A 15,630-nucleotide genomic window follows, 5' to 3' on the forward strand; every position below is an offset into this window, starting at 1 on the left:
TTCATTGGAGACGTTTATTCATTACCAAAGTAACTCAGTTCTAACAACCCACATACACACAAAACATCTTTAATAGAGTACAACAATTTAAACCACACGTTTCATCACGTCCTATAGAAATAAGTGACTCACCAATACTTAATCGGTAATATTGACCACGAATATAGCTGCCAATGCTCTAGAGTTGCAACGATTTTTTTTAATTACCAATAGACGTTTAGAGTTTCAAAGAGCGCCAAAGCGTCATGCTTCTTCAAGTAAGACATAACTACTGCCTGAAAAGGCATTTGGAGAAGTCGACGCTATTGAATAGATTGGCCTTAACATTATGAAGACGGCTGTTGTGTTTTATACAATGTTGACCCAGGGGGTAATTTGGTCGATCTCGTTATAAGAAGATAACTGCTGACGCGGACAATGGTATGGTTGAATCTCTTCCCTTAGATACACTCAGTCTGAAGTAATGTACTCCATTAAGCGCGCTGTTTGTGCTAAGATTTTATCCCAACCGAAGCACTTACATTTTTTGTGTGTAGATAGCTGTTTTGAAAATGACGTTTGTCCTCAAATTTGGAGACAGAGTGTTATTTCCCGTACCAGAAAGTCAGGATTTGACCGACATGACCCCTTAGGATACTGTGGTATTTCACTGACCCCTTAGGATACCGTGGTATTTCCCTGACCCTTAGGAAACCGTGGTATTTCACTGACCCCTTAGGATACTGTGGTATTCCACGGACCCCTTAGGATAACGAGGTATTTCACTGACACCTTAGGATACCGTGGTATTTCACTGACCCCTTAGGATACCCTGGTATTTCACTGGCCCCTTAGGATACCGTGGTATTTCACTGACCCCTTAGGATACCGTGGTATTTCACTGACCCCTTAGGATACCCTGGTATTTCACTGACCCCTTAGGATACCGTGGTATTTCACTGACTCCTTAGGATACCGTGGTATTTCACTGACCCCTTAGGATACCCTGGTATTTCACTGGCCCCTTAGGATACCCTGGTATTTCACTGGCCCCTTAGGATACCCTGGTATTTCACTGACCCCTTAGGATACCGTGGTATTTCACTGACCCCTTAGGATACTGTGGTATTTCACTGGCCCCTTAGGATACTGTGGTATTTCACTGACACCTTAGGATAACTTGGTATTTCACTGGCCCCTTAGGATACTGTGGTATTTCACTGGCCCCTTAGGATACCGAGGTATTTCACTGGCCCCTTAGGATACCGAGGTATTTCACTGACCCCTTAGGATACTGTGGTATTTCACTGGCCCCTTAGGATACCGAGGTATTTCACTGACACCTTAGGATACCGTGGTATTTCACTGACCCCTTAGGATACCGTGGTATTTCACTGACCCCCTAGGATACTGTGGTATTTCACTGACCCCTTAGGGTACCGTGCTATTTCACTGACCCCTTAGGATACCCTGGTATTTCACTGACCCCTTAGGATACCGTGGTATTTCACTTACCCCTTAGGATACCCTGGTATTTCACTGGCCCCTTAGGATACCCTTAGGATACCCTGGTATTTCACTGACCCCTTAGGATACTGTGGTATTTCACTGGCCCCTTAGGATACCGTGGTATTTCACTGACACCTTAGGATAACTTGGTATTTCACTGGCCCCTTAGGATACTGTGGTATTTCACTGGCCCCTTAGGATACCGAGGTATTTCACTGGCCCCTTAGGATACCGAGGTATTTCACTGACCCCTTAGGATACTGTGGTATTTCACTGGCCCCTTAGGATACCGAGGTATTTCACTGACACCTCAGGATACCGTGGTATTTCACTGACCCCTTAGGGTACCGTGCTATTTCACTGACCCCTTAGAATACTGTGGTAGTTCACTGACCCTTTAGGATACCGTGGTATTTTACTGATATTGACACCTTCTAAAATTTATGCTGATATTCAGAACCTCCGTTTTCTTAAATGGCTTGATTCTGATATTTTAGTTTCCGAAGGAAATGTAGCAGCGTAAAACATATTTATACATTATATTCAGTTGTTTATGACAGGAAATTGCAGAAACGTCCAACCTTTGCATGTTACATTGAGTTAACCGAATTTGCCTCTGATATAAACTCACCAGGCTTTTCATGAATTGAAATATTTATCATGCAGTTTAATCATTGCATGGGAATAACCAGTCAAGTATTTCTATAAATGGAAGCTACACCGATAATTTCCCTACCGGTAGTGGTGTCAAACAAGACTGTGTCTTATCACCCACACTATTGTCTCTATCTATCAATGATTTGGTTCATGAAATGATCGATTTACGCTGTGGTATCCAACTTGAGTGAACCATGCGTAGTGGTTGCAATCTCGAGTTTGTTTCAACTCATAAATACCACGGCGAAAGACATGGCTCAACCGTCTGTGAGGGCTCTCGGTGTAATATTAAATATTTTAAATTTCTCGGTGGTATGCCATATGCTGTTTTCAATACTTTGTATAACAACATAGTTCATCATATATTACCATATGCATCAGCTATCTGGGGGGAACGTGGATTTGATTGTATCAACGCTATCCAGAAAAAGGCATGTGGTTTCTTCCTTGGTGTAGGAATAAAAACTCCTGATTGTGTCGACCAGGAAGAAATGGCATGGTTGTCTCCCTTCACTAAACACAGACTTTAAATGATCAGGATTTTTAAAACTCTGAACGTTTCAAGCAAAATAAAGTTATAAGTATTGTCCGATCCTGGTCATTGTGTTTCCAAAAACCATAGGAAAACCCTGTCCTTGAAATGTTTCATCATCTACAGCTACCAGTCCATGGCCTTAATCTTGTTTCAGAATTTGATTTCCAGAATATTTAAAGTAGACTTACTTCTATTGATTACGAGAAAATGGACCAAGGACTGAAGAACGATGCAGACTTACATATTGGTTAAAGGTGCCATTGAAACTTCAATCTATGTACGCACTTTCCTGTGTAAATCTCAGCGGAGTGTCTGCTGAGTTACGTTGGGGTGCACTTCCTTTAGAAATTGAACTACTCCTCTTCTTTTGTAGGGCACGGGTGGCCCAGTCGTCTAAAATGCCGCGATTCACTGTGCTGAGTTGCACCCCTTGGGCACGCCAGAAACCTATAATTGTTGGTTCGAATCCCGGTTCACCCCGATTATGTCTGTAGGTTTGTCAGCACCATGCCCGTGCTCGAGGGTTTCACCGAAGTGGTAAACGTCTGTGACCTGCATCACTTCTGGCTTTCCTCCCACATTAAGCTGACACGGCGCGATATAACTGGAATACTGTTAAAAGCGGCGTCAAACCCAACTCACTCACTCACTCATATGTCAAATATTAATACAACCACTGCTTCGTACAACAACCTTCCTTTTTGTACCGGATTTTGTATCGAGATGAGATATTTTTCAAAGATAACTACAAAACCAGATAAATATTTTTAATTTAACACGATGAGCCTGAATATTTTAAGAAAAAACACTTTGCAACAACGAAATCAACCTGGTTCCCTGGGTGGGCTGCAATGTAATCTTTGTGTTAGGCACGTTCTTTTTTTTCAACTGTCTGAAGCATAATTATTTTATTCAAGAAGACTGCAGCTGCCGGAAAATCGCAAAGAGACAGTTGACTTTTGGAAAGTTGAAGTCCTCCTTTTGTCACTCAGTCTTGTGGAGAGTTTTTTGTGTCAGTCTGAATCTATATGCATAGATCTAAACATGGAACAGATGGGGTGGTCTCACTGGTCTCCTTTATTTCTAGTTCAGGTGGGTAAATCAGTGCAAGGGAATTGGTTATTTGACAGAACAGTGTTCAAAGGACGTCTGAAACAGCGTTCAAAGCGACAAGGGGTGGTGGGGTAGCTTAGTGGTTAAAGCTTCGCTCGTCACGCCGAAGACCCGGGTTCGATTCCCCACATGGGTGCAATGTGTGAAGCCCATTTCAGGTGTCCCGTGATATTGCTGGAATGTTGCTAAAAACGGCGTAAAACCATACTCACTCACTCACTCAAGGTGACAACCCTATCCTACTGACTTATGCTATCATCCTCCATAGGCAGTAGGGAAGCATAGTGGTTAAAGCGTTCGATCGTCACACCGAATGCCCGTGTTGGATTCCACAAATGGCAGCAATGTGCGAAGCCCATTTCTTGTGTCCCCCCGCCGTGATATTGCTGTAATATTGCTAAAAGCGGCATAAAATCATACTCACCATCCAACTCACGAAGATCCTCTATGACAAGAAAAACCTGGCGACGGTGGAATGCTTTCCTTCGGTGTTGTGAGGTGCGTCATGAGATAATACACAGGTGATAAACTGGGTTCAATTCATTTGTGCAATAATGGCCTCTGAGGCTATTTTGAAATTGCCTTTCAACAATTTTCTAGATATTTATTTTCGTAAACATAGGTAGAGCTCAAACCCAACAAGACAAGCTTTGAAATAAGCATTCTTCCTTTCAGATAAGTTGATTGATTGCAAGGGCGGACTCATTCGTGAGATAAGAAAATGAATTAGTACAAGACAACATCTTTTCGGATTTTTTTCTATGTTATACCGACCCAAACTCCACTATTTCACAAGCGACACTCCTACAAGAACAAAAGGGAAAAGGTCACTATGTATGGCTTACACAATAATGCACTCACTGAAGGTACATCTATCCAAAATAACAGAAACTTTCTTGATACGGTCCCTGTAGTCTTATCGCACCTGCCTGGGTTGCTACAGTAAGCGTTGTTGTTTGGGGTGGGGGTGATTGCATGTCCTGGCGTGAGAGAGGACATATAGATTTTCCCCTAATATGTGCTGGTGGATCTTACACGTTTGTTGATCGACATTGCAAAGGTAGGTCGAAAAATATCTGTTTCAATTCGGGCCCTGGGATAGCTTAGTGGTAAAGTGTTCGCACGTCACGCCGAAGGCCCGGGTTCTATTTTATTGTGAGAAGCACATTACTGTTGTGTTCCCGACATGATATTGCGGGAATGTTGATAAAAGCGGCGTAAAACCCAACTCACTCGCTCATTCTAGTTGAACTGTTGACTTTAACGAGTCTCACAGATTACGTGGAGGCATGGTGATATTGCTGGTACTCGTATGCGTTACATGTGTTCAAGGATGATCCAGTCCTCTACGGCGCCGCACACAGTTACGTCCCTTGTGCGTGCCAGAATCCTGTGGTCGTTGTTGGTTCGAATTCGACTTGATTGTAGTCATTGCTTGACGGCACCATACCAAAGTGTTTGTCTTTTATCTCTTTGGGCTTTTCCCCAACATCAAACTGACAGGCCCACGATGAACATGCTTGTTGTAAGACAGGGGAATAGGCCCACGATGAACATGCTTGTCGTAAGACAGAGGAATAGGCTCACGATGAACATGCTTGTCGTAAGACAGAGGAATAGGCCCACGATGAACATGCTTGTCGTAAGACAGAGGAATAGGCCCACGATGAACATGCTTGTCGTAAGACAGAGGAATAGGCCCACGATCAACATGCTTGTCGTAAGACAGAGGAGTAGGCCCACGATCAACATGCTTGTCGTAAGACAGAGGAGTAGGCCCACGATCAACATGCTTGTCGTAAGACAGAGGAGTAGGCCCACGATCAATATGCTTGTCGTAAGACAGAGGAGTAGGCCCACGATGAACATGCTTGTCGTAAGACAGAGGAATAGGCCCACGATGAACATGCTTGTTGTAAGAAAGAGAAATAGGCCCACGATGAACATGCTTGTCGTAAGACAGGGGAATAGGCCCACGATGAACATGCTTGTCGGAAAACAGAGGAATAGGCCCACAATGAACAAGCTTGCCCTAAGACAGGGGAATAGGCCCACGATGAACATGCTTGTCGTAAGACAGAGTAATAGGCCCACGATGAACATGCTTGTCGTAAGACAGAGAAATAGGGCCACGATGTACATACATGTTGTAAGACAGAGGAGTAGGCCCACGATGAACATGCTTGTCGTTAGACAGAGAAATAGGCCCACGATCAACATGCTTGTCGTGAGAAAGAGAAATAGGGCCACAATCAACATGCTTGTTGTAAGACAGAGAAATAGGCCCACGATGAACATGCTTGTCGTAAGACAGAGAAATAGGCCCACGATCAACATGCTTGTTGTAAGACAGAGAAATAGGTCCACGATGAACATGCTTGTTGTAAGACAGAGGAATAGGCCCACAATGAACATGCTTGTCATAAGACAGAGAAATAGGCCCACGATGAACATGCTTGTCGTAAGACAGAGAAATAGGCCCACGATGAACATGCTTGTTGTAAGACAGAGAAATAGGTCCACGATGAACATGCTTGTTGTAAGACAGAGGAATAGGCCCACAATGAACATGCTTGTCATAAGACAGAGAAATAGGCCCACGATGAACATGCTTGTTGTAAGACAGAGAAATAGGCCCACGATGAACATGCTTGTCGTAAGACAGAGGAATAGGCCCACAATGAACATGCTTGTCGTTAGACAGAGGAATATTCATAATATGAAAATAGATTTTTCAATACTCCGCGATGAGGAAATTTAGACCATTAGAAAATTGTTGTAAAACCATCATGTCATTTATAACACATGTTATATTTGGGATAACACTTTCTAAGTATAATACAAAGTCTAGTACCATTTGGGGATGAGCCATCCGGGATTCAAACCATTCTCTCGGAGTGAGGCACCTAATCGCCAGCACACAAAGCCAGCGTCTAACCACCATGTCATTATTTAAACCCATCCAGCAATTCTCTCCTTGTTGAATTGTGTGTGTGTGTGTGTGTGAGAGAGAGAGAGAGAGAAAGAGAGAGAGTGTGTGTGTGTGTGTGTGTGTGTGTGTGTGTGTGTGTGTGTGTGTGTGTGTGTGTGTGTGTGTGTGTGTGTGTGTGTGTGGACAGACAGACAGACAGACAGACAGACAGACACATCGTAGGATTATTCCAGCAACGTCATGACAAGTCTGTTACTTCAAATGTTACCATGGACACCGGTGACCATGGTTACCGAGTGTCCGTGGTCGTCCAGATCACCAGATTTAAACCCAAACGAACAATAATAACGGACGACCTTGATAGGCGTCAACGACAACCTCAACCGCCACCTCGGACGCTACAGGATCTTTATCAACATCGGCAGCCACTACAGGATGAATGGGCGACAGTACCACAAGATTCAACGGTCTATTAATCCACGACCAGGCGATGCACAGCTGTGATACAGGCGAGTGGTGGTGCCACCAGATATTGATAAAGCGCCGTCGAATCACGCAATGTATCGGTCGGTGTATGTGAACCTCGGCCAGTCGTCACATAAACACCTTTGACATTTGCCTTGTGAAACTTGTCATACTTGTCCTTTCAAGTAAATACATTTGTTTCAAGAAAAGTAGTATAAACTATTTCCTTATTATTATTTTTTTTTTTTTTTTTTTTTTTTCAAGAAAAGTAGTATAAACTCTTTCCTTATTATTTTTTTTTATTATTATTTTTGTTTTTTTTGTTATTGTATTTTTTTTGTAGGGGGGGCGTGGAGAGGGGGGTATACTATATTGATAATTACCGTCTTTAGCCATCGTTAAATGAAAGAGTTTAGCTTAGTTTGTTTTAGTTCTAACATGTCAGAGGAAAGCCCGAAGTGATGCGCAGCTAAGACGTTTACCACTTGTGTGAATTCCACGAGCTCGAGTATTGTGCTCACAAACCAATGATCATAATTAGGATGCTAAATGAATTCGAGCCCACGATCATATGATCCTGTTGTGTTCAAGGGACGCTATTCTACTCGACAAATTGCGGGGATTTCGGTTAAGAAACGATCTGATACAAGGTAATGTTTATGCTCTCATTTACCTGATAAGAGAAACGCGTGTCTTAAATTGTCAAGCCTTTATCATTAGGTCAAACAAGATAATCAAGGACTGACCTACTTAGCAGGGCGCGTACGTATATCAATTGAGATTTAATGGATGTATATACTTCCTTTGGGCGATTTTCTGCAAAGGCACCTGCCTACGTTTGTATTTTTGTTGTTGATTCCGCTGTGCAGAGTTGCCTCCCTTGGGCACGCCAGATTCCTGTGATCGTTGGTTCGAATTCTGGTTCCCCCCCACCGATTATGTTTGTAGCTTTGTCAGCACCATACCCGTGCTCGTGGGTTTCACCGAAGTGGTAAACGTCTGCGACCTGCATCACTTCGGGTTTTCCTCCCTCTTCAGCAACTCATGCTTACCGTTACAGGCGACTAACGGGATCGGGTGGTCAGGCTCGCTGACTTGGTTGATGCATGTCATCGTATTCCAATTTCGTGGATCGATGCTCGTGATTTCCATCACTGGATTGTCTAGTCCAGACTCGATGATTTACAGACCGCCGTTATATAGCTGGACTATTGCTGAGTGCGGAGTTAAACAAATAAACAAAACAATATTTTAAAAATCATTGTTCAACACGTTAAAACGTATACTTAACTAGTTGTTGATTGAATACATATGCATATAGCACTTTTGTGTGCATTGTGTTGAATATGGTCTGTGAATATGACATGAATCAACAATGTCAGCGAGCCTGACCACCCGATCCCGTTAGTCGCCTTTCACGACAACATAGTCGTCTTTTACGGCAAGTATGGGTTGCTGAAGACCTATTCTACCCCGGATCTTCACGGGTCCACACCTGGGTCACTCACTCACTCACTCACTCACTCACTCAATGAAACACTCACTCACGCACTCACCAAACCACTCACTCAATGAAACACACACTCACTCACCCAATCACCCACCCACTCACTCAACCACTTAACCACTCAACCACTCAATGGACCACTCACTCACTCACCCAATCACCCACCCACTCACTCAACCACTCACTCACTCACCAAATCACCCACCCACTCACTCAACCACTTAACCACTTAACCACTCAACCACTCACTCACTCAATGAACCACTCACTCACTCACTCACTCACTCTTCGAACAGCATTCCAGTTAGTCATAACTCATTCATCCTTCATTTCAGAGCTCGACGGATCCTTGTCAAGGCACACACAATGGTATCCAGAAACGTAATACTGGTGTACATGGGCGCTGGAATCATTGTCTTGGGGTTAATCGGCAGCACATACTTCTACCATGGCCTCGTGGTGAACACGCGCTGGGTTGACCTCACACGCCCACGCCATTTTACTCTAAAGTCCATTGACGTCACAAATACGTCAGTACATCTACACGGAGTGTTGTCAAAGTCTTTAACAGAGACGGAGCATGAAGTTGCCATACAAATCGATGACCAGTTGTTAAAGAAACTGGTCCAACCTTCCATAGCAACAAAAGCATATTTTCGCTATGTGCCGAGGCAGGTTCGCACAGCTGACTGTAAATTACTTGTAAATGGGGATCAAGAAAATATCTCCAAAGCCAAAATGAGCACAGTTGGACCTCCTCTAAATATAAGTGTTGCCACTGAAAAATGTGATGCTTTCAAATTAAGGAGAGGATACATAACAGACTCTTTAAGTGAAGAGGAACGGGAGTTTCCAGTCGCTTTCAGTATTTTGATGTTCAAAGATGCCAATCAGGTTGAACGTCTTCTCCGGGCGATCTACAGGCCACAGAATTTCTACTGCGTCCACGTGGACACGAAGACAAAACCGGAAGTCAGGAAGGCGATGACGTCATTGGCAAGGTGCTTTGACAATGTATTTCTATCCTCACGTTCCGTAAGCGTCCGTTGGGGAGAATACACAGTTCTGGAACCCGAGCTGATCTGTATGGAAGATTTGTGGCATTACAAGTGGAAATATTTCATTAATCTCACTGGACAGGAATTCCCCTTAAAGACTAACGCCCAGTTGGTGAAGATTCTGACTGCCTACAATGGAGCCAACGATTTGGAGGGTACCGTGAAAAGGTAATATGACCATCGTGGAGGGGAATCGTGAGTACATGTACGCTTAGATACCTCCGTATGGAATTCATTTATGACCGCTAGTGCTGTGTGTTGTGGTGGCGATTGCTGGGCATAGGGATAGAGGTATGTTTTACAGCAGTGGACTGGCGGAGTAGATAGAAAAGCTCCAAAATATCCTGCAGCACACACTAATTATCAACCCTGGCAGGTGCCCTCATTGACGACCAGGAAGTTTCCAAATAGCCTGCAACATACTTTACCAATTAGCCATGGCAGTTGCCCTTATTGACAACCACATCAAATTCTGGGTAGATCCCAAATATCCTGCAGCAAACATTAATCATCAATCTTGGCAGGTGCCCTTATTGACGACCAAGAAGCTTCCAAATATCCTGCAACAAACTTCACCGATCAACCATTGCAGGTGCCCTAATTGACTACCAGATTCTAGGTAGCTCCCAAATATCCTGCAGCAAACTTCACCGAACAGCCATGGCAGGTGCCCTAATTGACTACCAGATTCTAGGTAGCTCCCAAATAGCATGCAACAAACTTTACCGATCAGCCATGGTAGGTGCCCTAATTGACTACCAGATTCCAGGTAGCTCCCAAATAGCATGCAACAAACTTTACCGATCAGCCATGGTAGGTGCCCTAATTGACTACCAGATTCTAGGTAGCTCCCAAATAGCATGCAACAAACTTTACCGATCAGCCATGGTAGGTGCCCTAATTGACTACCAGATTCTAGGTAGCTCCCAAATAGCATGCAACAAACTTTACCGATCAGCCATGGTAGGTGCCCTAATTGACTACCAGATTCTAGGTAGCTCCCAAATAGCATGCAACAAACTTTACCGATCAGCCATGGTAGGTGCCCTAATTGACTACCAGATTCTAGGTAGCTCCCATATAGCATGCAACAAACTTTACCGATCAGCCATGGTAGGTGCCCTAATTGACTACCAGATTCCAGGTAGCTCCCAAAAAGCATGCAACAAACTTTACCGATCAGCCATGGTAGGTGCCCTAATTGACTACCAGATTCTAGGTAGCTCCCAAATAGCATGCAACAAACTTTACCGATCAGCCATGGTAGGTGCCCTAATTGACTACCAGATTCTAGGTAGCTCCCAAATATCATGCAACAAACTTCACCGATCAGCCATGGTAGGTGCCCTAATTGACTACCAGATTCTAGGTAGCTCCCAAATAGCATGCAACAAACTTTACCGATCAGCCATGGTAGGTGCCCTAATTGACTACCAGATTCTAGGTAGCTCCTAAATAGCATGCAACAAACTTCACCGATCAACCATTGCAGGTGCCTTAATTGACTACCAGATTCTAGGTAGCTCCCAAATATCATGCAACAAACTTTACCGATCAGCCATGGCAGGTGCCCTAGTTGACTTCCAGATTCTAGGTAGCTCCCAAATATCATGCAACAAACTTCACCGATCAACCATTGCAGGTGCCCTAATTGACTACCAGATTCTAGGTAGCTCCCAAATATCATGCAACAAACTTCACCGATCCGCCATGGCAGGTGCCTTAATTGACTTCCAGATTCTAGGTAGCTCCCCAATATCCTGCAACAAACTTCACCGATCAGCCATGGCAGGTGCCCTACTTGACTTCCAGATTCTAGGTAGATCGTAAAAATCCTGCAACAAACTTCACCGATCAGGCGTGGCAGGTGACCTTATTGACAACCAGATTCTAGGTAGCTCCCAAATAGCATGCAACAAACTTTACCGATCAACCATTGCAGGTGCCCTAATTGACTACCAGATTCTAGGTAGCTCCAAAATATCATGCAACAAACTTCACCGATCAACCATTGCAGGTGCCCTAATTGACTTCCAGATTCTAGGTAGCTCCCAAATATCATGCAACAAACTTCACCGATCAGCCATGGCAGGTGCCCTACTTGACTTCCAGATTCTAGGTAGATCGTAAAAATCCTGCAACAAACTTCACCGATCAGGCGTGGTAGGTGACCTTATTGACAACCACATCAGATTCTAGGTAGATCCCAAATATCCTGCAACAAACTTTACCGATCAACCATGGCAGGTGCCCTAATTGACTTCCAGATTCTAGGTAGCTCCCAAATATCATGCAACAAACTTCACCGATCAACCATTGCAGGTGCCCTAATTGACTTCCAGATTCTAGGTAGCTCCCAAATATCATGCAACAAACTTCACCGATCAGCCATGGCAGGTGCCCTAATTGACTTCCAGATTCTAGGTAGATCGTAAAAATCCTGCAAAAAACTTCACTGATCAGGCGTGGTAGGTGACCTTATTGACAACCACATCAGATTCTAGGTAGATCCCAAATATCCTGCAACAAACTTTACCGATCAGACAGGTGCCCTTATTGACAACCATATATCAGGTAGCTCCCCAGTAGACCTGACCTGCAGCAGAGATCACCAGCCAACCATGGAAGATATTCTATGCTCCCAATCTATTATCTTCCCGAGACAAGGGAGTTAACTTACTCTAAAAGTCCACTTTCCAACCTTGCTGAACTAGGCTGGAATTTCTGGGCTCGATCGGAGCGCCACCACTGGCTATTACGAGTTATGTCCTTTCTATGTCCCTCCTATTGACCAATCAAAATCCACCTCTCATATCACCTGCTTTGCTTCAAACAAAATGGCGATGCCCAGTCAATAATCGATGCCCGGTCTGATCGATGATCAAGATATATATATTATAATAAAACGGGCCTTGCTTCGCGAAGTGCATCAAATTACGTGAGCACCTTGATTGAAAACGTTAAAAGATTTGGAAAATATCTGTCGACGCCTAGTTGACGGTACACATCTTTTGCAAATCCTGCAGTCGACCGAAATCTGCACGTTGAAATCCATGTTGTTTACGAACCGGATGTCGATTTCGTTTCGCGATTTTGATTGGAGTATGCATAGACTCCTTAGTCCAGCCAAACTATAACTCCATAATTGTAGCCTAGTTCGGCAAAGGTGGAAACTGGACTTTTACAATCAAACTCCCTTGCCTCGGGAAGATGCCAATCCATTTGTTTTTGGAAAGTTAGTTTTGTTTCAATTTCAATTATTTCTTTTAGAGCGAATAAACACAGATGGAGGCACGCAGGACCACCGCCTCACAGCATCACCGCTGTGAAGGGATCCGTCCATATCGTTGCCAGTCGGGGTTTTGTGGACTACATCCTACACAACTCCACAGCTCAGGATCTGTTGGCGTGGGTGAAGAAGACAAGTGTTCCAGATGAGACGTTCTTCTCCACCCTCAACCATAACCCCCACCTAGCGGTGCCAGGAGCTTATAACGGTAGGGCTATTCTACTCCCAGCCATAACACCCACCTAGCAGTGCCAGGAGCTTATAACAGTGGGGCTATCCTACTCTCAGCCATAACCTCCACCTAGCGGTGCCAGGAGCTTATAACGGTAGGGCTATTCTACTCCCAGCCATAACACCCATCTAGCAGTGTCAGGAGCTTATAACAGTGGGGCTTTTCTACTCTCAGCCATAACACCCACCTAGAGGTGCCTCGTGCTTATAACGGTAGGGCTATTCTACTCTCAGCCATAACACCCACCTAGCGGTGCCAGGTGCTTATAACGGTAGGGCTATTCTACTCTCAGCCATAACACCCACCTAGCGGTGCCAGGTGCTTATAACGGTAGGGCTATTCTACTCTCAGCCATAACACCCACCTAGAGGTGCCTCGTGCTTATAACAGTAGGGCTATTCTACTTTCAACAATAACCTCCACCTAGAGGTGCCTGGTGCTTATAACAGTAGGGCTATTCTACTCTCAGCCATAACACCCACCTAGCGGTGCCAGGAGCTTATAACAGTAGGGCTATTCTACTCTCAGCCATAACACCCACCTAGCGGTGCCAGGAGCTTATAACAGTAGGGCTATTCTACTCTCAGCCAGAACTCCCACCTAGCGGTGCCAGGAGCTTATAACGGTAGGGCTATTCTACTTTCAACAATAACACCCACCTTGCGGTGCCTGGTGCTTATAACGGTAGGGCTATTCTACTCCCAGCCATAACACCCACCTAGCGGTGCCAGGAGCTTATAACGGTAGGGCTATTCTACTTCCAGCCATAACACCCATCTAGCAGTGTCAGGAGCTTATAACAGTGGGGCTATTCTACTCTCAGCCAGAACTCCCACCTAGAGGTGCCTGGTGCTTATAACGGTAGGGCTATTCTACTTTCAGCCATAACACCCACCTAGAGGTGCCTGGTGCTTATAACGGTAGGGCTATTCTACTCTCAGCCATAACACCCACCTAGCGGTGCCAGGAGCTTATAACGGTAGGGCTATTCTACTTTCAACAATAACACCCACCTTGCGGTGCCTGGTGCTTATAACGGTAGGGCTATTCTACTTTCAGCCATAACACCCACCTAGAGGTGCCTGGTGCTTATAACGGTAGGGCTATTCTACTCTCAGCCATAACACCCACCTAGCGGTGCCAGGAGCTTATAACGGCAGGGCTATTCTACTCTCAGCCATAACACCCACCTAGCGGTGCCAGGAGCTTATAACGGTAGGGCTATTCTATTCTCAGCCATAACACCCACCTAGCGGTGCCAGGTGCTTATAACGGTAGGGCTATTCTACTCTCAGCCATAACACCCACCTAGCGGTGCCAGGTGCTTATAACGGTAGGGCTATTCTATTCTCAGCCATAACACCCACCTAGTGGTGCCAGGTGCTTATAACAGTGGGGCTTGCTACTCCCATTCATACCCCCAGTTAGCGGTGACAGGACCTTATAACGGTAGGACTATTCTACTTTCAACAATAACCTCCACCTAGCAGTGCCTGGAGCTTATAACGATAAGGTTATTCCGCTTTTGATAATCGAATTGGCGAATCGGAATAAGAGGTCTAATTTTAGATTGCATCTTTGCGTATAGTTTGTGAGCCAAACTCATTAAAATTGAGAAAAGCGCTCGTAATATCACTATCCAACAATCAACAGATGTGAAACGCGGGGTTTACTGAAAATAATCACAAACCGAAGACAACATCGCTACTGAACTCTTCACTATAAATTGTAGAAAAAGATGGCATTTTGGAGACATTTTGAAATTGTATGACGTAAACCAACTCAATCCCACAACAAAAGTAAGTACAAACTAGGAACACCCTGTTTTTATAACAACTGTGCATGTCATCGCGTCCCAATTGCGTAGATCGATGCTCATGATGTCAATCACTGGATTCTCTGATCCAGACTTGATTATTTACAGACCGCCGTCATATAGCTGGACTTTGATGCGTGTGGCGTTAAACAACAAACAAACAAACAAACAAACAAGCAAACAAAACAAATATGACAAATGTGTGTGTATTTCAGGACCGCCGGACAATCCAAAAAATCCATTTCTAGCCAGGTTTAAGAATTGGTATGGACAGAAGATCGGCAACTGGTCTTGCACGGGCAAGCTTGTTCACTCCGTGTGTGTGTTTGGAGCTGGAGATCTGCCCATGCTGACCACTCGGCCACACCTGTTTGCTAACAAGTTCTACTGGGACTTCCAGCATCTGGCGCTGGATTGTCTGGAGGAGTGGAACTACAACCAGACCAGGGACGAGTTTCTCGGGGAGTCCACCTTCAACGCGTCCTATTACAAAACACTGGAATTTGTTAAGAATAAAATTGAATAAAGTCGTTTGACA

The 15,630-nt window shown here is 44.5% G+C and overlaps 1 protein-coding gene across 1 annotated transcript; it reads left to right on the plus strand.

The window, feature by feature from the left end:
* The first annotated feature begins 4,724 nt into the window (after positions 1 to 4,724).
* LOC124121808 (beta-1,3-galactosyl-O-glycosyl-glycoprotein beta-1,6-N-acetylglucosaminyltransferase-like) lies at positions 4,725 to 15,630 on the plus strand. The gene is made up of 4 exons (XM_048398170.1): positions 4,725 to 4,853; positions 9,033 to 9,923; positions 13,026 to 13,252; positions 15,308 to 15,630. The coding sequence occupies exons 2-4, from the start codon at positions 9,064 to 9,066 to the stop codon at positions 15,616 to 15,618; spliced, it is 1,398 nt and encodes a 465-aa protein (XP_048254127.1). The 5' UTR covers positions 4,725 to 4,853; positions 9,033 to 9,063; the 3' UTR covers positions 15,619 to 15,630.

This window comes from Haliotis rufescens, unplaced genomic scaffold, assembly GCF_023055435.1.
Source record: "Haliotis rufescens isolate VD_foot unplaced genomic scaffold, xgHalRufe1.0.p SCAF_18, whole genome shotgun sequence".
In the NCBI taxonomy this organism is placed as follows: domain Eukaryota; kingdom Metazoa; phylum Mollusca; class Gastropoda; order Lepetellida; family Haliotidae; genus Haliotis; species Haliotis rufescens.

Bases quoted from the DNA above. Each gene is read 5' to 3' on its own strand.
- LOC124121808 (XM_048398170.1), top strand. From the start codon at position 9,064: ATGGTATCCAGAAACGTAATACTGGTGTACATGGGCGCTGGAATCATT. The intron at 9,924-13,025 runs GTAATATGACCA...TATTTCTTTTAG, and splicing joins TTGGAGGGTACCGTGAAAAG to AGCGAATAAACACAGATGGA. The intron at 13,253-15,307 runs GTAGGGCTATTC...TGTGTATTTCAG, and splicing joins GGTGCCAGGAGCTTATAACG to GACCGCCGGACAATCCAAAA.